At 44.1% G+C, this 25,494-nt stretch overlaps 1 protein-coding gene across 1 annotated transcript in view; it reads right to left on the bottom strand.

The window, feature by feature from the left end:
* ADAMTS17 (ADAM metallopeptidase with thrombospondin type 1 motif 17) overlaps nucleotides 1-25,494 on the bottom strand; it is a 167,205-nt gene that overhangs the window by 68,840 nt on the left and 72,871 nt on the right. The window contains exon 9 of the mRNA XM_021711794.1: nucleotides 22,569-22,689. Within this exon, the coding sequence (XP_021567469.1) occupies nucleotides 22,569-22,689 (121 nt within the window). The remainder of the gene's footprint in view (nucleotides 1-22,568; nucleotides 22,690-25,494) is intronic.

Below are 25,494 nucleotides of genomic sequence, written 5' to 3' on the forward strand. Positions count from 1 at the left end.
TGAGAGGAAAGTGGAAGGCGAAGGGCCATCTTTTTGGAAGTCTGGCTGAGAAAGGAGGTGAGAGACAAAGAGGGGCCACAGAGGGTAGGGATGCAGGGAGAAGGCCTCCTGTGGTTCCTGGGTAGGACACCTGGGCTTGCAGAGCCGCCCTGGAAGCCGGAGTTGGAGAGACGAGCTCTATGCTGACCACGATCACAAATGCCCCCTGCCCCCCACCCCCACAGAACCCACTGTCCCCACAAAACTTGAAGGGCAGCAGGACAGCAGCTCCTCCTTGCCTGGGCCCAGCCACACAGAACGGCCAACTCCCTTATCCACCGACACACGGTTGGTGACTGACTGACTGACATTCGCCGTGCTGGGCAGGGGCCTTAGGTTTGGGAATTCGGGTCTGACCTTGTTGTTCATGGCTGCTGTGAGCACTTAGTACGTTTGCTTCTCGGCATCTGTTTCTCCCTCTCCAAGAAGTGGCACCCAGAATTTCGCTTGGAGGCATGTTTTTCCTCCAGCCCTGTGGGGTTGGCCCACAGCTCCAGGCTGCTGCAGCTCCAGGCTGGGCCCATCATCCAACCATGGGCACTAGGACTTTTGTTCACTTGGGAAGAGGCAGCTTTCTTCTCACGGGCTTGACCAGAGGCTTGACATAAGCCTGGATCTCCCAGCACATGAGAGGTCCCCAGAGAGGTCACACAATAGTGCAAGGACAGAGAGACTATTTCCTAGGACATCATTTTCAGCCCCTGATCCAGCAGTGCTTGAAGCTGATACTCAGCAACTGAGAAGTTTGTCTTCCACGTGTGCCTTTTGGAGGTTGGTTTTATTTTATTTTTATTTTTTATGTTTTTTGAGTTGGAGTCTCACTCTGTCGCCCAGACTGGAGTACAGTGGCACGCTCCCAGCCACCGCAGCCTCGACCTGCTGGGCTCCGGCGATCCTTCCGCCTCAGCCTTCCGAGTAGCTGGAATTACAGGCCTGCGCTACCACGCCCGGCTGATTTTTTAATTTATTGTAGAGATGAGGTCTCGCTGCCCAGGCGGGATTGATCAGGAAATCCACTCACCTCAGCCTCCCAAAGGTGCGGGATTACAGGCTGAGCCACCGAGCCCGGCTGGAGGTTGGTTTTAAAAGTTACTTATCACAGTGAGGGAAGAACAGGTGGGCAAAGAACATTCCCATCATGAATTCCTAGAAATTACCCCCCAGGTGCTCACAACATAACCTCAGTACCCCCGAGGCAATAAGCCTGGTGTACTCTAGTGATGCCTTGAACTCTCTCCAGGGCCTCACTGAGGCAGCTCTTTCCCACCCGGCATCATTTGTGCATCTTCCTGGCCCTTTCAGTAAGGTGCTTTAAAATGACTTACTGAATTATAACCTGAAAACGACCCTGCCGCCACGCCGAAAGTAAAACATCCGGGAGGTCAAGAGTGGAAGGCTTGGGAAAGGGCAGGAGGGCACACCTGGAGGCGGTTATAAAACCACCCATGGAAACACCATGCCGGGTGTGGGGCCGGCCTGGGGAAACCCGCTTCTGCCTTTGGGACCCGCAGTGGATGAGACACCACAGCAGCAACTGCATACAAGACAGAGGTAGGGCTGGCGGGGGCTTGGGGTGTGTCCTCTGACCACCAGAGCGGGGTCTCACTTGTCCACAGTGGGGTAGGTGAAGACACTTTGGGAGGTGGGCTGCAGGGAGGCCGTGGAGAGTCGCTGGGAGTGGTCCAGGCATTGGGGGATGGAAAGCGAGAGAGACCAGGTGCCACTCATGGGCCAACCCAGACAAGGACAGCCACTGAGGGGGAGGGGCGGTGCATACCGGACAGCAGAACACTGGTGACAACCAGTTTTCTGGGGCAAATAACCTGATTTATAGCACATGTTGCCACCCAAGGTGTAAATAGCTCACTGTGGCAGATTTCAAGTGATCCACCTGGCATCAGTGGACAAGGAGTGGGGGACAAGAAGCTACATGCCACTGCAGGCTCCCAGGAGCTCTGAAGACACCAGTCTTCATACCTTCAGTCCTGGTCTGGAACTGCTGGGCTGGGAAAACCTCACACCATCACAACTTTGTCAAGGAGGGGTATGGGTGTGGGTTCAACTCTCACAGCCCCAGAATGAATAAACGTTGCATGCCCAAGCACTGCTCAGGGCTACTCTGCAGTGCAAGCTCCTGGGCACTGCAGGTGCAGCTTTCCAGCTGCTGCTCGGCCTGCCTCAGGGCCTGCATCTCCTTCCTCAGGACAGCTAGCCCCCCACGACATCCATCCGGGCATCTTAGGAGGTCAGCTGTTCCAGGAACCATGGGGATCGCCTCTGACCTTTTGCCTTCAGCATCAGCAAGATTTCAAATTTGCAGGTTTCTGGTCCACGCTGAAAAGTTGAAAATTCCTGCTAAAATCAGAATTTAACACCCTACATTCCTTCAAAGGAGTAGACTTCAGTCTCAGAGATTCTGTTGGGATGTCAAAACCATTTTAAACAGTGAATAAACAGGTTCAGTGTAGAGTCTGGGGATACAATGACTTGGTGGGGTTGGGTCACCTCCTGTTCCTCCTGCCTTCCATGAGCTGCACAGAGCAGGGTATGCAAAGGCCTGTGAGTTGCAGCTCCAGGCACCTCTATGTAGGGGTCCCTCCCAAGACCCAGTGCTGAATGCATTATTTTTCTTTTAGAAAGTTCCCGGATTAAATACAATTTAGGCTTTACAAGTTCCTGCCCTTCTCAACCCTTGACAACCATGGGTATGTCCAAGACCCCTTTGCCTGTAAGCACTTTGAGATCAATTAGTTTGTACTTGAATTTAGGATTTTTGGATGACCCAGAAATGACTCAGGGGGGTTATTAAGATTATTACAAATGTTTTGATTCCAGAGGTAAATAACAGGGTGAAGAACAGGAGGAATTCCTCAAGTGACCTGAGCTCATCTGTGATGTGTGAAGTGCTGATTTGCTGGGGAGGAGATTTTCCCTTATCGGTTCTGCCCAGGACCAAGGTTGGATGTTTTAAATCACTGCCCAAGATCCAACTGTATTTGCTTTTGTGAATTTTGCCCAGAAGACTCTCAAGAATTAGAGAGACTTTTGTGGGGCACACGTGGGTACCCTTTCTTTTGATTTTGGTGTCTTTCCTTTGCTAAAATGGGGGAACGAAACCTCCTCAATGACCTGGAATGTGAGGTCATGTGTCCGTTTCCATCCCGGGTCCATCTTCCTCTCTGCAGACATTTACACACCATCCTGGACTTCTAAGTACTATGGGGAAGACACATGCTCACACAAGTTTTTTCTTTCTTTTTTTTCCCTCCGGAGTAAAGGGTGAGCCATTCTGGAGAGAGAGAGGAGGGGGCACTCTTTGGAGCAGGCTGGAGGCAGGGGTGGGCTCTGACCCTCGTGCCCCCTCTGGCACGAAGCTCTGTGGAAGCCAGGCAGGGGTTCTTTCCATCTCTCTCCCTCTTGGATTCAACTGGAAGACCTGACCCACAGTCAACCCACTTCTAATCCTGGCACCGAGTGCAGCTCCTTTTATTTTCACTCGGAGTTCGGCCAGCTCTGTTCTTAGCTATGGATACAAACTGCAGAGGCATTTCCTGTTCCAGGTGGTTTTGAGCAGAAAGCCAGCCGGCGTGGGCTGAAGGTAGGTGGGGTGAAATTCTTCAGGAACTGCTTTCAGCAAATGTGAGAGTAATTCAAAGTCACACTGGGTTGACTTCCAAAGCACCCAGCCCCGAGTGGAAACAAGGCCTGTTTGGATTCACTTTAGAAATGTAATGAGCACGGACCACCTTCAGGCTTGCCTGTGTCTGTGAGCCAGGCCCCAGAAGAGCAGGATTATGTTTTATGGATAAGATAAGGGGTCAAAGCTGGCTCCCAGCCCCCATGGAGGAACCATCACCCCAGGATGTTGAACCAGTCTCCTCTGGATGGAGGTTTGCATCTCTGACAAGCACAAAATGAAGGAGTAGCAAAGAGCAGGCTTTACATGTATTCTCCTGTGAAAAATCTTCTCCCTCAGTTGGTCTCTGTGACTGAATATCTCAGAGCAATCCGGAGAGGCTCCATGAACTGCAGTGAACTCAGAGCAAGTGAGGAAGGTGGACCAGCTACTAAGCACAGTGGTTCTTCACTTTGCTTCTCTGTGAAGTGAGCACAGTAACACTTTGCTGTACATTGGAGGGGACTGGGGGTCAGGTCTCTAATGCACAGCAGGGCTCAATGGTTGGGAGCTCCTACTCACGTGGATGTGACTGTTCTTATTTGTATATGGGCCCTAAGGCTTTAGGAGCTGATGGGACCAACATGAGAGCTAACTCCTGGGGCAGAATCCACTAGTGAGCACCTGTTGGCCATAAAGCCACTTCCAAAGGAACCAAAGGATTCTGACAGCCTTCTGTCATTCTTACATTGCTACAGGAAAGCAGAGATAAAGAACATGTTCCTGGCTAAAGAGAATGTGGTACATGTACACTATGGAATACTATGCAGTTACAAAAAAGAATGAAATCACGTCCTTTGGAGCTAGAGATCATCCTAGGTGGACCCTAAGTGGACTGACTGAGAAGACTGAACACGGCATGTTCTTACATGTGGGAGGTAAACAGTCACAAAGATGAAAGTAATAGGCACTGGGGACACCAGTGAAGGGGGGACGTGGGTAGAGGGGACAGGGCACCATGTTCACTCTCTGAGGAATGGGCCACCTGGGACCCAGTCCCCACCACTACATGATACATCCATGTAACAAACATGCATGTGTACCCTTGAGTCTAAAACCAGAAACGTTCCTATTCTTGTCAGACATCTGGGGCTGGCCAGGCGGAAATGACGTTGGGACTCTCGGAAGCCGGGACTGGAAGCCAAGGGCCTTGTCTGCAGGAGCACCTGCTGGTGCTTGTTGGAAGAGCCAGTAGGTCAGCCTTCGAACTGAGCCTGCTCTCGGAACACCCCGATTGTGGATTTTGAATAAGATGGAAGTGAAAAGTGATGCTGGCCTCCCACAGAGGCCCAGTACCCCTGGCAGCAGAAACATCATTCCCAGGTAGGGATGGGATATTCCCAATGCCTGGGTGCAGAAGGGCAAGGGTAACCTTTTCGGGTGACACTAGGTAATGGGGCTCTTGAGACAAATGCTGGTGAGGGTGACCCAATTTCCTTGGGTGAGCAGAAGGAGAGGGGGTGGGTACTTTGAGGGCTGAGTAAAAAGGCTGTCACCCCAAAGCTGCCAAAAGTGGCATGAGGCCCTATTTAGAAAGCATTCATAAGCACTGTTCTATTTGTGGGGGGACAGCTGGGGAGGGGAGTGCCAGGCAAGGCGGGGACAGAGGCCATGCAGGGGAGGTGGAAAACCACAGAGCTGATGAAGACACACGTGGATGTCAAGCTGAGGGACAGCAGGGTCTTGCCCTGGGCAGGAGTGGCCGTCCCAGCCTCAAGGGGGCAGGGTGGACAGCAGGCGACCACTGCGGAGGAGGTGCCAGTGAGTCCTGAAGTGGGCACTTGGACATGAATGCTCGGGCCCTCTCCCAAGGCAGGTGTGTGAGGCATGTCTTAGTGTCTTCAAATGTTTCCTAACTCTCTAAATAACAGAATTGTGGTCTTCACTGTAAACTTGGCAACTAGAGATTCATTTTGGGTCTGCCTCATTAGACTCCGAGTTTCTCACGTAGAGATTATTTCAAAGGAAGACTTGGAGACCTCTGCACAGTCTACAAAGGCAGGAACGTGGAAAAATGTCATTTTTAAAAAGCTCAGTGTTAAAATGGACATAAAAGGGTTTCATGGGTAACTTCGGTTCAGCCAAAATAGTTTGAAACCAGAGAGACCATGTCTTAATTTTGCTTTTCTTTTTCAACCTCAATCAGCACCTCCCAACACAGGCAGAGTGATGATAACCTGAGGCGAGCTCAGGAGAGGAGTCCCTGAGCAGAAGATTGGTCCCCTCCAGTTTGAAATTTAACCCAAGACAGGAGCATGGGATTAGAGTCGGCAGAAGGACAGGGGTCGTAGCACATTCTATGCCAGGGAACTAGGAGCAGACACAGGCTCTGGCACCTAGCTGTCCCCAAGGCAGTGTGTGCTTCCTGTGACCTGCACAGAGAGCACATAGGTGCCCAGCTCAGAACTCCAACCACTCGCTACTCGAGTGCACTGGGCTGACCTCGGCTAGAGTTGTTGGGGAGGTTGGGAATTGAGGCTACGAAACACTCTGTCTTCTCTGGCTAGGAAGGAGTTTCACTGAATGACTCTACTTAGGCTTTCCCCATGAAGACCAGTCTTGAACAGAGCCTGAAGTCTAAAAGATGCAGGTAGTCATGCTTGAAGCCAATGGAGTTGGTCACTAGGAATTTGGGGTACACAGACCTTAGTGAAGATCAGCTTGTGGGTTTCCATTAGATTTAGGGCTGCTGCTCCTTTTCCAGCTAAGAAGTCATTCCCAGAGCCACTGACAGCCCACAGGGGCTTCCTGCAAGATGGCTAATGGGCCCGTGCTGCTCAGGCTAAAGCTGCCCTGGGCTCTCCTGGGGTTACTTTGGGACTAACTCTTCCCTCATTGCTCATAACTTCCATCACTCTTCTGTTATCTTCCTTTCTGTCCCAAGCTGGTAGTCCCACTGACCCCTGACCCCAATCCACCATGGGGATGGCTGCATATTAGCCAAATATGACAGTGCTGTTTGGTCCACTCTGAGTACTTTTACAATTAAAATACAGATGTAAAACAATTTATGACCTGGGACCCAGAAGAATGATGCTGAACCAAACAGATGGATCATCAAAAATCAATCCTTGGCTCATACATGGTGAGTCAAATCATTTTTGTTTTACCCAGAAAACTGTGGGCAGGTTTATCTTCCACCACACGGATCCTCCGAGCTCCAGCAGGAATGATAGCTGCTTCGATATAACCTGCAGCGACAAATGACATACAGGTGAACCAGACCTTCACCCTGGACCAGAGACCCTCACAGCATTCCCCCACCAGAATCTACCTACCACGCCCCCCATGGTAGTTTTGGAGACTGTAGGCTGGTGTAGTTCTGATAAATCAAAAGCCCACCAATAAGGAATGCTTGTGCTTCTATGGCCAGAACCTCCTGGGTGCCCCGCCTCCAGAGAGCACTATTTGCATGTGTAATAGGTTGAACTGTGTCTCCCTCCTCCAAATCATATGTTGAAGTCCTAACCTCAATACCTCAGAATGTGACTTTATTTGGAAACAGAACCACTAGAGAGGTGTTTAGTTATGATGTCATACCGGAGTAGGGTGGGCCTAATCCAGTAGGACTGATGTCCTTATAAATGGGACATTTGGACACAGACATGCATAGAGAGAATGCCATGAGAATACACAGGCAGATGGAGTAATGCTTCTCCAAGCCAAGGATGGCCAATGATGGCCAGCAGCCACCAGACAGTAGACAAGAGACCTGGAACAGATTCTTCCCCCCAGCCCTGAGAAGGAACCAACCCTACCACACCTAGATCTTAAGACTTCACCTCCAGGACTGAAAGATAATACATTTCTATTGTTTATGCCACCTAGTCTGTGGCACTTTGTTATCGCAATCCTAGCAAATGACTACAGCCTGGCATTCTCTGTGGATGATGCTTCCCTGGAGCAAGGGTGAGGAGTACCTGGTCTCAGTCACCTGTTGGAGGTTCTTTTGCTTTTTGCCATGTTTTGAACGTTCTCTGAATATCCTGGGATGCCAGCAGAAACTAAGCCATCTCACTTAGCATGTTACACCATTTGTTTTTGTTTTTGAGTTGGAGTCTCACTCTGTCGCCCAGACTGGAGTGCAGTGGCCGCTCCCGGTCACCGCAGCCTCGACCTGCTGCGCTCCGGCGATCCTTCCACCTCAGCCTTTCAAGTAGCCGGAATTATAGGCATGCACTACCATGCCCGGCTGATTTTTTGATTTATTGTAGAGATGAGGTCTCACTGCCCAGGCGGGTCTCGAACCCGTGGGCTCAGGCAATCCACTCACCTCAGCCTCCCAAAGGCGCGGGATTACAGGCTGAGCCACCGAGCCCGGCTATGTTACACCATTTTCAGTCTCCATTGTCTTTGGTCTTCTGCAACTCTCATGCTGTGTGCTTTTGTTCATTTCCTTGAGAGTTTCCAAACACAGTGGGGAGCCTGTGGAGATAAGCACTTTCCTTGGTCCATGTTCTGACTGTGCCCAGGACAGCAGGTGGTCAGCAGGGAGGCAATGACCGAGGTTGCCAGGTTGGAAGTCAGTACCTGGCTGATGCCTGGTTCACTGGGCAATTGTCAATAAATGAGCCCAACAAGATGGTGAGATTCTGAAATGCAAGCTGGTGATTTTTTTTCTTTTTCTTTTTTCTAGAGTCAGGGTCTTACTCTGTTGTCCAGGTTGAAGTGCAGTGGCACAATCTTGGCTCACCGCAGTCTTGGCCTCCTGGGCTCCAGCAATCCTCCCAAGTAGCCAGGACTACAGGTGTGTGCCATCATGTAGAGATTTTTTTTTTTTTTGTAGAGATGGGGTCTTGCTATGTTGCCTAGGCTGGTCTGGAACTCTTGGCCTCAAGTGATCAATCCTCTCCTCTGGGACTCCCAAAGTGTTGGGATTATAAGCGTGAGCCACTATACCTAGACCTGGTTTGATTTTCATTTGGGTTTTAGACAAGAGTATCATGTGTTTGTTTCACCAATTTAGAGTAGCATCTCAAATTAAATTATGAACCTTGCCTTGCTGTTCCCAATCTGATCACCAGAATTATCAAGGGTACTTAAAAAAACTAGAGATTTGTAGGCCCAACTATGTGGAGACTGTGGAAATATCTATTTTGAGGGGTTTATTTACCTATTCCTTTTTTGTTTCTGATGATAACAAAAATGCTTATAGTGTTTCACTGTTGAATATACTGTGGGGTTAGGAGTATTTATAGAGATATATAGAATGTATGATAATATCTCATATATAACATACTTTATAATATAATCATATGAAAGAAGTATAAACTATTATCATATTAAGTTTTGTTAGGAACGAAGGTTGAATTTCACTATTTGCTATTTTAGCATCTAAGTGCATAATTATTTTCCTCTTGCACTAACCTTGTTCTATTAATAGTATAATTATATTAATATGTTTTCTAATATCAAACCTTCTTCATATCTCAGAATAAATCTTACTTGGTCATAGCATATTACCATTTGAATACACTGAATTGTTTGCTAATATTATATTTAGGCCTTCTGAAAAATTATTTTTAAGTAAGAATGGTCTGTGATTATTTTTGTGCTGTTTGTGTTGGAATAGGTTTTGGTATCAGTATTATTCTTACTTTAACAAAAATTATTTCTATAATAATCTGTGTTGATTTTCTATTTTATGTGGAGTCACAGTTGGTAGATTATTTTTTCAATCATTTCAAACAGGTTTTAAACTTATTTACAGTGGAGCAAAATAATCTCAAGATTTATTAATTTCCTCTGTACTTATTATTTTACATATTTGTACTTTTCTGCTTTATTTTGGCTCATTAAATGAGCAAACAGTGGAGCTATCTACTATTTTATTACACTTCTATCCTGTCCCCACCAATAAATTCTAATGTTTTTCTGTAAACCTTTATACTTCTATTATGTGACTTATCAGCTGCAATGTATTCTCTGGAAATTAAAAAGTGAGGAAATAAGCATAATTATACTATAGTCTCCTTTCTCACATCCCATTTCAAGTTTGTTATCACATTTCTACATGTCATTAGTTTAAAAAAATTACTTTTTGCTCTCTAAGGTAATTCCTATAGTTGCTTAGTTTTAATCCTAAAAACGAATTTAATGTTTATTATGGGTCCTTCTGCCAATTCTTGCTTGTCTCATTTGTTACCTTGAGATGGACTTGTGGAAATTATTTTCTGAAATACAACACTGTATAGCACCAAAAGTTTCATTCATTCTTCTTATACTTTAATGTCAGTTTGGCTGGTATAACGTTTTTGGGTCACATTTTCTCTGAGGCTGTTGCATGAGTTGCTCCATAAAATGTGACTGTAGAGAAGTCTGAGGACAACTGATATTTTCCATTATTGGGTTACCTAAAATTTGGATGGGATGCTCAAAGGAGTCATACCTGTAAAATCTAATAATTATTAGGCTATTCACAGTTTTGTATCAACTTCTCCTGGGACACAAGTTTACATTATTTATACATATATATTTTTTTCTGATCTATTTGCTTGGTTTTATTTGGAGGGGAGTATCAAAGTATATATGAGGTGCCAAGAAATGTATATACATTTAAGAGATGTTATCTATTAATACTTCTCAAAGTTGAATTAAATTACAGTAGCAACGTGTACTATGATGTACACTCAACCGTGCATCTGCAATTTTCTTTGTTCTGCCCGTTGCATGGTGACACTAGCATTTGTTTGATTAGCACAATCTTTGGGGTGAATGTCATACTTAAAATGTATATTTTTTTTTGGCATCCACTGTACGCCTGAGCTCCTTTGTTTTCGGCAGTGCTCATTTTATCCTTTTGACTTTTGTTCACTCCCATTTTCCTTGGTTATTTTTCTCAATCCTGTCCTCCATATTTCCTATTGTGTTTTCAGCAGTGTTGATTTTCTTTGCTTCCATGTGGACTTGATTTCTGTGATGGGGTTATTCACTTCATATTTCCTCAGTTCTGCCAAGTCATGTTTCATCTCTCTTTGTTGCTTTGCTGTGTTACTGTTTCTTCTCTGAGGTCTTGTAGCTTAGCTGTGAGTTCTTATTTTATTGAGGTTACTGCTGATCAGTTAGAAATTAATGGCAGTAATATTGGGTCACAATTTTCATCTTTTTCTTGGCAAACATTTTGCCCCTTTTAAAAAAAGTCATTTGTTTTTCTTGTTTCTTTTATCCTTTTCCTATTGCAGTATACTTATATAGATCCTGTGTTGGTTCTCTTTCAAAATTCATTTCAAATTCTTAAATGAAACAATTTCTAGTTGTACCAACTGCTTGTCATAGGTTTGTGTTGTAGAGAGAAGTAGGACAGTGTTGTAGGCTAACAGGACTTTCCCTTGGGTTACAGTGGAATTAGGACACAGGTTTATTCATATCGTGAGTTCATTTTCATTAAAAGATTTATATATTTTAAATTTACACAAATATACATGAGTGTATTTTCTTATTATAAAAAAATTTTAACATTACAGCTGAATCTCAAGTCCCCTTAACTTTACTTCTCTCCCCTGTTGGAAACACTAACATCAATTTGATGTATATTAATCCATGTGTCTATTTATACATATATCTACATATAAAAATATACCATGGTATTTTCGTATTTATATTCATCTAAATTTTTACTTCATTTTCCCTTAAATTGTTATAAAGTTTATATAATTACTCCTCTGTTGATGAACATTTAGGTTGTTTCAAACTTTTCACTGTTAGAAACAATACTATGTCATGTGTGAAAATGCACATATAACCCCTCAACAAAATACTAGCAAAGTTAATCCAGCAACACAAAAAAGATTATACACCATGATAAAATATGATTTATCCCAAAAATCAAGTTTGGTTTAACATATGGAAAAATGAATCAATGTAATCTTTCGTATTAACTAGGGACAAAACCCACAAGATCACATTTCTCAATAGGTGCAGAAAAAACATTTGAAAAAATTCAACACCCTTCCATGATAAAAATACTCAACACACTAGGAATAGAAGGGAACATGCTCAGCCTGATAAAGGGCATCTACAAAAACTCCACAGCTGACAGCATACTTAATGGTGACATACTTATAGCTCGTCCCCTAAGACCAGGAACAAGAAGACAAGAATGTTTTGCTATTTCTGTTCAACATTGTATTGGAGGTTCTGTCTAGAGAAATAAGGCAAGAAAAAGCAATAAAGGGCATACAGATTAGAAAGAAAGAAATAACATTACCTCTATCTGCAGATGCTAAGATCTCATATATAAGAAAATCCTAAGGGATCCACTAAAAAAAACCTACTAGAACAGTTTCAGCAAGATTATAGGATACAAGGTCAATATATAAAAGTTAACTGCATTTCTATATAATAGGAATTAAATGCCGAGATCAATTTAAGTAGCATGAAAAATAATCAAATACTTAGGAATACATTTAAGAAAATACCTGTAGGACACACCATTGAAAGATATTAATATCTAAATAAATGGAAAGAGGTTCTATTTTCTTGGATCAGAAGACTTCTTGTTAAATAGGAATGCTTAATAAATTGATCTACAGAGTCAATGTAATCCTATCGAAATCCCAGCTGGTTGCTTTGTTTCTTGTCAAAAATGTTAAGTTGACCCTAAAATTCATATGGAAATGCAACAGACCCAGAAAAGCCAAAACAACATTTCAGAAGTTGGAGAACTCACATTTCTTGATTTCAAAACTTCATAGCCAGTTATAGCAATCAAGACAGCATGGTACTGGCATAAAGATAGACATTTCTATTAATGGAATACAATTGAGAGTTCAGAATTAAATCATTTTTAAAAATGAAGTTGCCAAGAATATTCATTGAGGAAAATAATCATCTTTTCAACAAATAATGTTGGGATAATTGGATATTCATATGCAAAATAATGAAGCTGTACTCCTATCTGATCATACAAAAAAATTCAAAATGAATCACAGATCTAAATGTAAGAGCTAAAACTATAAAACTTTTGGAAGAAAACATACAAGTAAATCTTTGCAACCTTGGATTAGGCGACAGTTTCTTGGATTAGGTGATAGTTTCTGACATGTCAGCAAAAGCACAAGAAACAAAAGAAAAAAATAAACTGGATTACATCAAAACTGGAAACTGAACCTCAAAAGACACCATCCAGAAAGTGAAAGGACAACTCATACACTGGGAGAAAATATGCGCAAATAATTTATCTGATAAAGAAACTATCCAGAATATATGAAGACAGCAACTCAACAAGAAAATGACAAATAATCCAGTTTAAAAATAGGCAAAGGATTTTAATAGGCATTTCTCCAAAGAAGATATATGAATGGCCTATAAGCACATGAAGAGATGCTCAACATCATTAGTCACTAGGGAAATGCAAATCAAAACCACAAGGACATACCACTTCATACTCAGTAGGATGGCTATATCAAAAAAGACAGAATAAGAAGTGTTGGAGAGGACATGGAGAAACTGGGACCCATTCATTGCTAGTAGGACTGTAAAAGGGTGCAGTCACTTTGGAAGAGTTTGGCAGTTTCTCAAAATGTTAAACAGAGAATTGCCAAATCACTAATTCCACTCCTAGGTATACACAAGAGAAATGAAAACATATGCACATCACATATGATAACTTGTACATAAAAGTTTATATTAGCATTATTCATACTAGCCAAAAAGTAGAACAACCCAAATACCCATGAGCAAACTAATGCATTTTAAAAATGCGGTATATCCAAACAATGAGATAGTATTTGGCATTAAAAATAAAAAAATATCCATGTACGGGCCAACATGGATGACTCTTGAACGTATTATTCTAAGTGGAAGAAGTCTGTCACAAAGGATCACATATTGTATGATTTCATTTACATGAAACGTCCAGAAGAGGCAAATCTATACTCATAGACATTAGATTAGTGGTTGCCTAGGGCTGGAGTAAGAGAGAGATGGGGAATGACTGTCCATGGTCTGGGGGTTTCTTTCTGGGATGACTGTGATGGCTGTATAACCTTGGGCATGTACTAAAACTCATGAAATTGCACACTTTAAATGGGGGACTTTTACAGCATATGAATTATATCTTTATAAAGATGCTTAAAAATTTTCAATAAACAGCTTTGTACATGTCTTTTTGTGCATATATACAATGTTTTTACCAGGTCAGCTACTGTGAGAATTACTTAGTCAAACACATACTGCAGTTTAATGTTAAATGTGCCAAGTAGCCCTTGGCATAACTACTGTATAAACCAACCAATACTATATGAGTACCCATTTATTCACACTTCTAAATACTTGGAATTATCAATCTTCTGAATGTTTGCTATTACAATAGGTGAAAAAACTTAGTTTGCATTTTTCTGATAACCAATGAGGCTCAGCATCTTATATGCTTATTTGGCCTTGTATTTTTCCTCTTTAGCTAATGGTCTTGTTCCTAAGCTTTGCCCATTTCCCACCATCTTTTGTTTTTATTTAATTGATATATAGTAGTTAAACGTATATTGATATAATTTGATATTTTTGGACTCAAACTACCTACTAGACATATCATAAGCATTTTTTGTCAATCTACCATTTGTCGTTTCTTGGCTTATGCTGCCTTTTAGCACATGGCTTTAATTTGATAGTCATATTTTCAGTTTTGGGAATCTTTTTGTTTTCTGATTATTTCTTCTCATGGCATTCTGTTCTTGGTTTGTGGTTACAAATGCATCTTAAGTCTTTGTGTCGATGGTTATTAGAGACTTTGGACTTCTGTAATTTATCTTGTTTTTCCCGTGGGTCATTTTTTTCAATTGATCTTGATCTTTTCCACTTGTGCTGCAGACACTTTTTCAATAATGAGGCTACAGATGGGCTGTCTCTGTGTGGAAGGGAGGGACTTGCTGACTGTCAGGATGGGTTTTCAGCTGAGGGACAGGGAGTTGTTGCTAGGTGTTGGCCATTAAAACATCAGGATACAGAGAAATTTACTTTAGGTGCTGTGTGGAGGTGCTGGCCATCAACCTTTCAAGTCTCTCCCTGGAATATGGTAGGAATACATTTCTCTGCTCACTTAAACTAGTGTGATCATGTGACTTACTTTGAACAGTAAATGTGAGAAAATGATGTATGTCAGTTCCCTGTAGGAGCTTTAAAGATATCAGGGCCTGGTCTGCCATATTTCCTTTTTTCTGTCAACGTGATTTTGGCAATGTATGAACAAATAAAGTCTCTGTCAGTCTAGATCGCGGAGTGGCCACACTATGTAAAGCATTTGGCCAACCAGTGGCAGGCAGGCAGCAAGAGCAAGAAACACCTGTGCTAAGCCAGTGATATTTGGGGGTGGGCTTCTGATTTGAGTTTCGTTTGTTTACTCATTGCAGCAAAACCAAGGATATTCATTCCGATTCATCCTTATATGAACTTCCATTGAGATGTCCTTGTTTTCCCTAAACTTTCTGAGAAGTTCCTTTCCATTCATTTTCAGGTGATCTTGGAAAGATGAGAAAATAAGCACATTTCAATGAGCCATCTTGGACAGAAAGTGTAGCAGCGTCCTTCAGTCCTGACAGCAAATGCCTTGGCATTGTTACTACAGATCCAGTCTCAGTTGTTTATAAATAAATGTCCTACTAGATGATTAGAGACTCCATAAGTGTAAACACAGTCCAGTTTGAGGGTAGCCACCCTGATTCCCAGGCAGGATGACTTTAATCAGCTGTGTGGTCCAGCATGACCCTTTTCAACTGCATCTGACTTGGGAATGGTGACACTGGGTTGCCCGAGCAGCTTGCAAACAGTCCCTGCACCCCGCAGAAGCTATAAGGATAGGACAAGGTTTTCTGACTAAAAATTGTCTTTGCTCTAGGAATGCTTCCCTACTGAAAACATTTGGTCACCAAAAAACCAGTTTTTAGGATGAGAGCACTGCATTTTCTACCACAGATTTCTCCTAGAAATCCATTCTTTCTGAGGAGTTTGAAGAATTAGTGGATTCCAGGCATAGAAGGAAGCAAAGTGTCAAAAATGGAGACAGAAGTTTGCTCAGGGTCAAAGTGATTAAAATCTTTTTCAGAGGAGTTTCTATTTAAACTACAAAACATGCCTGGGAACAAGATCTGCTTGTGGAGCTGAATTCTCTGAAAGAAGCTACTGTTTCAATTTTCTATATTCCACAGCAAGGTGCAGTTGCAGCTGATAATCAGTCACCACGTCTATTTTTCAGTTTAACTTTGGCACAAGCTGCAACACTGAAAAGGCGTCTGCTTTCTGTCTTTTCTCATGTACCCTCAGGTGGAGATGCTGATAAATAAGTGACCGCTCAGGGCAGACTCGCAACTCAAGTGAGGCACACGCTCAGGTGACCTCTCAGCATAGGGCATCATTGTGCCTGGGCTCTACTAACCTTTCTTTCTAAGACCAGTTACTCTGTTCATAATAAAGAGGGAACAATTTCTCTTCTAATTAAAGAGAAAGTCCTTGAAATGAAAGGTAGGCCCTGTGTCCACAACCCAAGAAAACTGTCTCTGACTCACTGGCCCTCCAGCCCCTGTTCTGACCCCAGAGCTCAAAGCCTACGCCGAGGCCGGCATGGAGAGCAACTAGGAAGGGAAAGAGTTCCATCACCAACCCAAAGCACCTTGGCATCCCTCAGAACAGACATCCCATGATGGGGATGCCAGATACTACCACATTCACCAGGCATGAAATATAATTTAAAGGGAGGATTTACTCTCAGAATTTACAAGATAATTCACATTTTAGGTAAGGTAGCAAGACTTTATCTTTGGAGTCATTTTCCATTCTAGCCTCCACCACTAAACAGGGGAAATCTAGTTAGAGAACACAATTTGTGTTCATGAAGAAGCCGTGGATAAAATTCAATGCCTTTGCCATGGTTCTGGGAACGGGTCACTTCTGCCCTAAGGACTGGTAGTCAGAAGGAACTTCACAGTGATGTTGACCTTAAACCCATCTAGAATCTTCTGAACAGTTAATATTGCTAGGCTGTGAGTACATTTCCCTGTGAAATAGTTTTTGTCTGAATTTCCCAAGTAGAGCTGCTTTTAAATGATTTGAGGATCATATTTTCCCTTGTCCAACAGCATTAACTGTCTTTGGAAGAAAACTACTGAGCTGATAAAGTGCGATGGAATGGAGGTAAATCCCTGGAGGCATGAACTGGGACTCTTTCTTTTTTTTTTTTTTTTTCGAGTTGGAGTTTCACTCTGCTGCCAAGGCTGGAGTGCAGTGGCATGCTCATGGCCACTGCAGCCTTGACCTGCTGGGCTCAGGCAATCCTTCCACCTCAGCCTTCCAAGTAGCTGGACCTATAGCCACGTACCACCATACCCAGTTAATTTTTTGATTTATTATAAATATGAGGTCTCACCAAGTTGCCCAGGCTGGTCTTGAACCCCTGAATGCAGACAATCCTCTTGCCTCTGCCTCTCAAAGTGCTGGGATTACGGGTGTGAGCCACCGCACCTAGCCCAAACATATATATTTTTTTAAAGCAAAGTTCTTTTTTGTAAATAGATCAGAAAATGTTTGGAATAACTTTTATTTCAGTTTATATTTTTCTCTTTTTACAAAAGTTGTTCATGAGAATATTGATATTTTTTGTTTATCCCTAAAGGTTGGGTTGTTCTTGGGTCCAACTGAAAAGAACTCATTGCTTGGGAAGCTCATGAGGCTAGACTATGCTTTAATTTACCCCTCAGAATGGGAGGTCAGCGTAGATGGGTCAAATCAAGGCCATGGCCTTTATTTCCAGCAAGAAGACTGGAGGGTGTTACTGAGTGCCCCTCTGTCCACAGGGAAATTCAGTCCTGCAATACAGAACCTTCCCTATGGACAAGGGTGCAAACTCGGACTAAAATCTCTGGCATATCTTGGCATTTTCTGCTAATATGCCAGGTGTGGTTGAGGAGAAAGAAAATGTCCCCCCAGCACATGAAGCATGTTTCCAACTGGCCATTTTGATCCCAGGACTCTTTAACGTTTATATCTTTAAAATTGGTTTTACGCTACAGTTTTTCTTTTTGGCAATAGGTCTTGACATCAGTTATATATAAGGCATTTAATGGCCTTTGCATTTATCCATGGCTTCATGCATGACTCATTCCTACTGAATCTATCCAGAAAACATTCAAGCATGGAAGCATGGCGAGATCCCCACACCAAGCTCATCACCACTGGGGCTAAACGGAACAGCCAGACATCTTACATGAGAAACACTTGGGAACAGCCTTTGCCATCACACACGTGGACACCTTCGTACAAAGATTATTCTTGACTGAGAAAGAGAAAGATACTGTCATTGGCTCATGTGCATACTTAAGGAAGTGATACTGTCGTTCTAAATCTCAGCCTCATTTTGTATTGTAAGCACAGAACAGTGTATTTCCCTGTGGGACGTCCACATCCCACACCTAGAGACCAAACACAGAACCTGGCACGCGGCAGGGCTTCTAATGGTAACCACCGAATAAACAGGTGATACACGGACCCACTCACATTCCAAGGGGATGAGTCATGCCACTCTTTAAGAATTAACCTTTTGCAAAGGTGCTCTCTAAGAACAAAGGGATTCAGAGCCCACAGGGCATCCTGGTTGGTTCTTGGTGGGGATTGCAGTCCAGGTGTGTCCTGGCTGTCGTGGGCCAGTCATCTGGAGACTGATCAGTCACCTTTCTAGTGCTGAGGAGCAGGATGGAATAAAGAGGATCATGCTAATATGACAATTTGATGAAAGCATCATGCCAAGAATGACTAATTTCAAATGACTAATTTCAAATAACTCAGCTGTCTCGGCCCAACCAAATGGATGGCTTGAGCATTTCAAAGCCCATCCATGAGAAAAGCAGCATGATAGCCAAGCTGAGTTGATTCCTTCTGCAAATGAGCAGCCAAGCACCTCACAACCACTCGACATTCAGGCTGCCATTCCCTAGTGCTGCACTGGGACGGCTCACAACACTGAGAGGAAAATCAGCCTCTCCCTGGGCTGGGCCGGGCCACTGCACCCTATGTGGGTCTGACCTGGATTCTCAGCTCAAGAACTTTGATAAGAGGACCCAGTGGAGTTCAGGCAGGCGCCAGGACTTCACAGAATTGGGCAAAAATCCTGCATCTGATCACATTTTATCCTTCTAGTGTGGTGTTTCTCTTTGGTATTCCCCCTCAAGGTGATAAGTCATTCCTCCTTTCCTCATTCCTTGGAGCCAGGCAGAGATGAAAGTTACCCACCTATCTAGGCTGACAGGATGAGCGAATCCACCCAGCAGCACTTGGAGTCACTGAGATGCTAAATGATCTGGGCTTTCTGTGATTTCCATGCTGAGTCTCATAAGGTTGTATTTCTCCTTCAGCCTGAAATATCCTCTTCCCACCTCCATTGTCCTTTAGGGCAGGGGGCTACCTTCATCTGTCCACAGGCCTGGACGAAGTACCCCCACCAGAAATTGGCACCCCAAACACCCCTGCTGGGCTGCCTCCCCTTCATGCTCACATGGTCTCAGCCTGTTTGCTGGAGGTTTCCTCCCTTGACTGTGACCAGTGTGATGACAGTAACTGATTTCTGTCTACCTCATACTTAAAATGTCATCCTACTAAATAAATGTTTATCGGATGAATAAACTTGTGGGTGACCATTTGCTAGTATCCCTGTATTCATGCATTCCAGTATGTTAGACCATGATGACAGGTTTGTGTTTAATGGAACCATACAGTAATTCGCCTATATACGAACCTTCAAGTTACGAATTTTCAAAGATGTGAATGTGTGTTCGCGTGTCCAATTACATAATGTTCACATGTGTGGCATATACTGTCACGTGTGTACATCTTCTACAAATGATTGTGTGCCTCTGTGTTCTTTCCTGTACAGTTAGGGTTCAGCAGTAGAGTATCTTTATTTTAAGCCCAGGATACCTGGAAGCAGGAGTAAAAGCAGCAGTGATGTAGCTGATACATATCTTTATATTTTTGTGTTGGTTGGTTGGTTTATGTATTATTTGTTTAAAAATGTATTATAAACCTATTAAGTATAGTACTGTATAGCTAACTGAGTTAGATGGGTACCTAGGCTAACTTCGTTGCACTTATGAATAAACTGGACTTATAAATGTGCTCTCAGAACAAAACTTGTTTGTATATAGGGTACTTACTATACCAGATAGGCAGCCAGTGATTCATTCATGTGTGAATGAGCACTGCACATAGATTTTCAACAATTATGGACTTATTCTCAGACTCCTATGAGGATTTGAAAAAAATTACTTTTGTACTTTGAAATGAATGTATGACCACTGGTAACAACTCAGGATGATAGAACACGTGCATATAGGTGGGTGAAGCTAATGTGCGTTTAACTCTCTCTGTGAAGATTTGCTAAGGCTTCAGTGCCTTGGCAGACAGAAGGAGGGACACTAAGTGGCAAGCCAGGGTGGGGACAGCTATCCCAAGGAAGCTTCCAGCGTGGTATGTTCTTCCATGGGAGACCCGCTGCCATGGCCACAGAAACCTGACCTCACCAGGAAGAAGACTGTACACTCCAGACAGAGATGGGGCCCAGCCAGGGGTAGATGGAGAAGCCAAAAGAGAGGCCAGGAGAAAGGATGTAACTGGCGATGGAAGAATGAATCTGCCAAGGTCAAACCAAGGGCCAGTACACAGATCAGAGTCTGGGGAGAGGGAGAAATCTTTTGCTCTAATCTGGGTTGCTCAGAAGTGAGCTGCTCTGTTGCATACAGTGGAGGTTTTCAAAGGTGTGTGGTGGAGCTTTCCTTAGTGTTCTACAGAATTGTCCCAGGACAGGGACAGGCATGGCTGTGTTCTGCCTCCCTTTCACAGAATAATGTATCTATAATCAGTTCTGCTTATGGGAACTTGGCAGAACATTCAATTTAAACAAAGGGTTCTGATGCTTCAAAAAACAAAACAGCTGGATGCTGTGGTACACTCCTATAAACCCAGCACTTTGGGAGGCCAAGGCAGGTGGATTGCTTGAGTCCAGGAGTTCGAGACCAGCCTGGGCAACATAGCAAAACCTTGTTTCTACAAAAAAATTGTAAAAAATTGGCCAGTGTGGTGGGGCATACCTGCAGTCCCAGCTATTTGGGATGCTGAAGTGGAAGGATCACCTGAGCCCAGGAGGTCGACTCTGCCAGGAGCTGTGATTGTGCCACTACACGTTAGCCTGGGCAACAGAGTGAGATCCCGACTCAAAAATCAAAACCCAACAGTAAATAGCCACCCCTTGCCAAATGCAGAGGTTTTTCTCCTAACTGTTGGCACAGCTACAATAGGCATGGTCAGAGTGTCATGGGAACCCAGAAGCTGGGTCACCAAGAGAGAAAAATGGCATCAAATATGTCACAACAAATTGCAGAAATGATCCAAGTTCCAGAGCCCTGCTGTTCAGGAGAAACTTCTGTGGTGCTGGGACTGTTCTCTACCTGTGCTGCCCAATACAGGGGCTGCGAACTGTGTGTAGTGATGGAACTCTTGAAACATGGCTTGTGTGACGGAGGATGAATTTTGAAGTTTGTTTAATCTTAATTAATCATAGCTTCAATTTGGATAGACTCCAGCAGCTACTGCACTGGACAGTGTAGCTCCCCGGAGGGCACTTTCTCCCCAGACTGACTTGCTCTGGCATCACCTTCTCCCATTTGCTTCAGGAACCAAGTGGCAGGCTCTGTCTTGCTGACAAGACATCTGTCTTTAAAATCCTGAAACCAGTCCTTACTGGGCTTAAAATTTCATTTTTAAATTTAATTTTGCGTTTGCATTTATCTCTGGTTTTGCTTTTGTGTGATCCTACGATATGTTTGTGCAATTGGATGCCCTTTCCACAGGTATCTAGAAGGTACGTTTCCTCTAGACTGGGGTTTCCATCTGGATAGAAAACAGGGACAGAGGGTATGCACCCCTCCTCTCTGCCTTAACCTATGGGACTGTTCCATGGAACAGGGAATTACAATTGTGATTTGGTTCTCTTCTTGGGTAGAACTGAACTTAAAAAGCTTCTGTGCAACTTTTGGCAATTAAAATAGAAGTTTCTCAGCTTAGTTCCACCTACCGAGTTCTCTTGGTGAGGCTCGGTGAGTAGATACTCACTAAGGGCTCAAGAGCTCTGCCTCCAGGTGGCTTGTCTGCCTCAAACCCTCACTAAATATCATCTGCAGATATGTCTCTGGGCTGGTGTCCTCCAGGACAGGAAATCAGGAAGCCATCTGCCACTTAGGACAAAGCAGCTTCTGGCTGTGACGGTGGTACAAGCAGAAAGATGAAGGCCTGTCAACTGAATGAGGACATACCTCTCTAAGGACAGTGCTGGGGGATATCTACACTTGGGAACCAGGAAACAACTATTCTGGGTTCACAGTTGGCAGAGGCATAGGAGACTTTCCAGACTCTACAGCTTTGTGTGTGTTTTGGAGATGTGGTAAATGCCCTCCTACTTTTGCCGATGGGAAATTTGGAAACAGAGCAAACCTCTTCCATTGACAGGTAAAAATGATTTGGCAAAATCATTCTGCCCCCTTCTCTGCCTGCACATCAGGAGGTGGGCTGTCAGAAAGCTGCCAGGGCAGCTACAGCTGATTTGTGGACCACAGGCTGAACTGCTGAGCTGGGAGCTATTCCCTTTCACAGGCAAACTATTCACTTCTAGGAACCTGAAGTCATCATTCTTGCTTCACTGTCCTTCTTTGCCTCTCAGAAGCAAAACTGAAGTGCCAGGCCACCATCCCTGACCATCTAGCCCTTAAGCAGGAAATGAGGGGAAGACACAATCAGCTGCTTTGGGACAAAGGAAACACAATCCACAGCATGTGTCTTGGTTGTCCTGCAGATGTGGCAGCCCCAAGGGTGCAACACTCACCCGTCCCCCGGGAGTGGCTGAAGTCGCCCTTCACCACGCGGCAGGTCTTGCCGTCCCCGCTGCAGACCCCACACCGGTCTTCTTTGGCCGCAGACCCGATGATGCCATCGCAGCCGATTTTCTAAAGAACCAGAGGGCTGGGTTATTCTGTACTGAAGACTCGGAGGGGTTTTAAAGAGGCTGCCCTACAAGGTCGACTTCTCCAGGAAGCTCAGCCAGTCCCTGGTCTTTCGGATGCCCGAGAAAATATTTTCTTTCCTTTTAAAATCAGAAGGGAAAACAATGAACAGAATCCAGCCTGGTTATATTTGCCTTTACACCCACACAGTTGTCCAAGATGTTTTTTGGTGTCTGGCCTGGAGGAGGACACTCATGAAGGCGAAAGTGCCCACTGAAGTCATGCCAAGGCCTGAACTCTCCCTGGCCCTGAGTCAGAGATGCCTGGGGCAGAGGCCCTGGGTAGGGAGTAAAGCCTGACTCCTCATCCCACCTGGTATAGCCACAATTTCACATGTTCCCCTCGGGGCTGCATGGGTCACCTGTATTTTGGTGAAATAACCAAGAGCCTCAGCATATAACAAGAACCACACGCCCTTCTGCTGAGGTAGGGAAGCCCAGGGCTCATTCAGGCAGGGCTGGGAACTGGTAGGCACACTGTCAGGGAGGAAGACCTAGTTCTCACAGAGCCCCTGTGTCTCAAACCTATTTAAAAAGGCATGTCTGAGAGCAGAGAAGAGGCAGCTTCTACCCTTGGTGGGTCAGGGAAGCACAGCCCGAGTTGCATAAGAAGCAGAAAAAGGTTTAGAACTCTTGTTTTTCCTTTTGTTTTTTAAGTGTAACAGTGATGTATTCCGCAAAATAACCTATCAAGGTTTATATTATGGTAAACACTGAATGTTTATTCACTAGTTAAATTGCTTAAATGCCTTTTAACATTTTTCTCCCTAAAGCGAATACTTCCAGAACAGAACTGAGTTTTTCCCACAACCCTGAACCCCAGATTGGTGCTTCAGACTGCAAAGAACTCTACAGCCAGAAATCGGGATCCAAGATCACCCAGATAGAGGCAATTTAGTTCTTTCTCATGATGTCTGGATTGGAAAAAGCTTCCCTCCTCACACCCCTCTCCCACCCATACAGAGATCCCCAGAGGCAAATGCCTGGCCCACAGCTCCCCACCATATCAGAACCCTCTGCTTCATTACAGCAGTGGTTCTCCAACTTGAGTGTACATCAGCCTCACCTGGAGGCTATTAACACACAAAGGGCAGGGTCCCAGGCCCAGAGTTCTGATCCAGTAGGTCTGGGCATGCCTGAGAATTTCGCATTTCACCAGCTGATGCGGATGATGCTGGCCCAGAACCACTGCACTATGGCATGCCATTCCAAGGAATAGGTGAATCTTCTTCATATTTAATTGGCCTATAGTCTCATTCTTGGATCCTTTTGTGTCTTTGGGAAAAAATTAATAGGAAATTACTACTGTATACCTAAACCTGATAGCATAACAGGACATATTTCAGTAAAGACTTTAAGATATTTTCAGAGTGGGGCAAGTTTAGCCTAAAAACGGCCACTAAGAGATGGCTGGATTAAGATGGTCAACGTGAGGCAGCTAGAGTTTATTTCTCCTAAAGAGTAAAACAAGATAGTTTCCTCAGCACTCAGAGAGGATCATGACCAGCAGTATGCCCCATGACTCATCAAAAAAAAAGTAATATTAACCACATAGCACAAAGAAGAGAAAAATCCATCGACTTGGGCTGGAACTAGCCAGACTCTTGCCTGGACCATTACAGTCCACCAACAGCCTCCAGATGCAGTAGGAAAGATGAGTAAGGGAAATTCAGGAGATCTGTGCTCCCGTTGCAGATTTGGAGGGCCCCCTGAACCTTGTGGGATGCCACTCCCTCACAGGAAAGTGCCTTACCCACAGCTGTGCTCTGCTGAAATGCACATGGAATAGTGCAGGGAAAAAAAGAAAGAAAGAAAGAAATCCCTGAGCAGTTCCAGCTGCCATTTCCCAGGAACCCAGGCTGCTTTCCAGCCAGCCTGGAAGAGGACAGGTCCCAACGGCAAAATCCTCAGAGACAGACAGTTCCTGGCTGGGATGAGCTGATGTGAGAATACCTGATGCCCCAAGGCTGGCTGTACTTTGACATTCAGAAGGCAAACTGCCTAAGACTAAGGCAGAGAACCAGGTGGAACTTGTTGCCATAGAAACTTCTCACTCCCCAAGTAAACTCTTTTGTGCCTGCTTTGAACAACAGTGTTAACCCAGTGGCCTGGGAATCCCTTCAAATCCCCACTGTGGTAGCCCAGAGTGCACATGTATTGGGTGTTTGTGCTCCTATCCCCTGTCCCCAGGTACAAAACAGAGAACTTGGTAATTCCCAGAGCCCCACTAGGTTGGCTGGGCACTTCCACGGAGCAACACTCGCCAAGGAGAAACCCGATAGCCATGATGGCAGCTAGCTTTTTCCCCATAAGTATCAACTCTTGGCCAGAAGTCAACAGCATAGCCTACCACATTGCATATATAAGGTCTGACAATTAAGTTCATGAGCTTGCCACTGTGTGCTGATATTGGCAGCACTGTATAAACAACTCAGTAAGGTTTCATAACCTTGATCTATCAATGTCTCATATCAATGTGTGGTGTTCATATCAATGTGTGTGTTCATATCAATGTGTGGTGGTGTCTTGCTGAGTGGCATTCAATATTGTTGTTGCATGTTTTAGTGCCATTGCAAGAATGTTGGAATTGATCAATGAGCTTCAGGAGAAAATTGAAGGCCACCAAAAAAATATTAAAAAGCCTATCCAGAACATGAACAAAAAATTCTCCAAAGTGACAGGCAACTAAAAAACAACAACAACAACACTAAGATTCTGGAAATTACAGAATCATTCAGGGAAGTACAAA

The sequence above is a fragment of the Carlito syrichta genome, unplaced genomic scaffold (genome assembly GCF_000164805.1).
Source record: "Carlito syrichta isolate Samal-C Ts95f unplaced genomic scaffold, Tarsius_syrichta-2.0.1 Scaffold302587, whole genome shotgun sequence".
Classification (NCBI taxonomy): domain Eukaryota; kingdom Metazoa; phylum Chordata; class Mammalia; order Primates; family Tarsiidae; genus Carlito; species Carlito syrichta.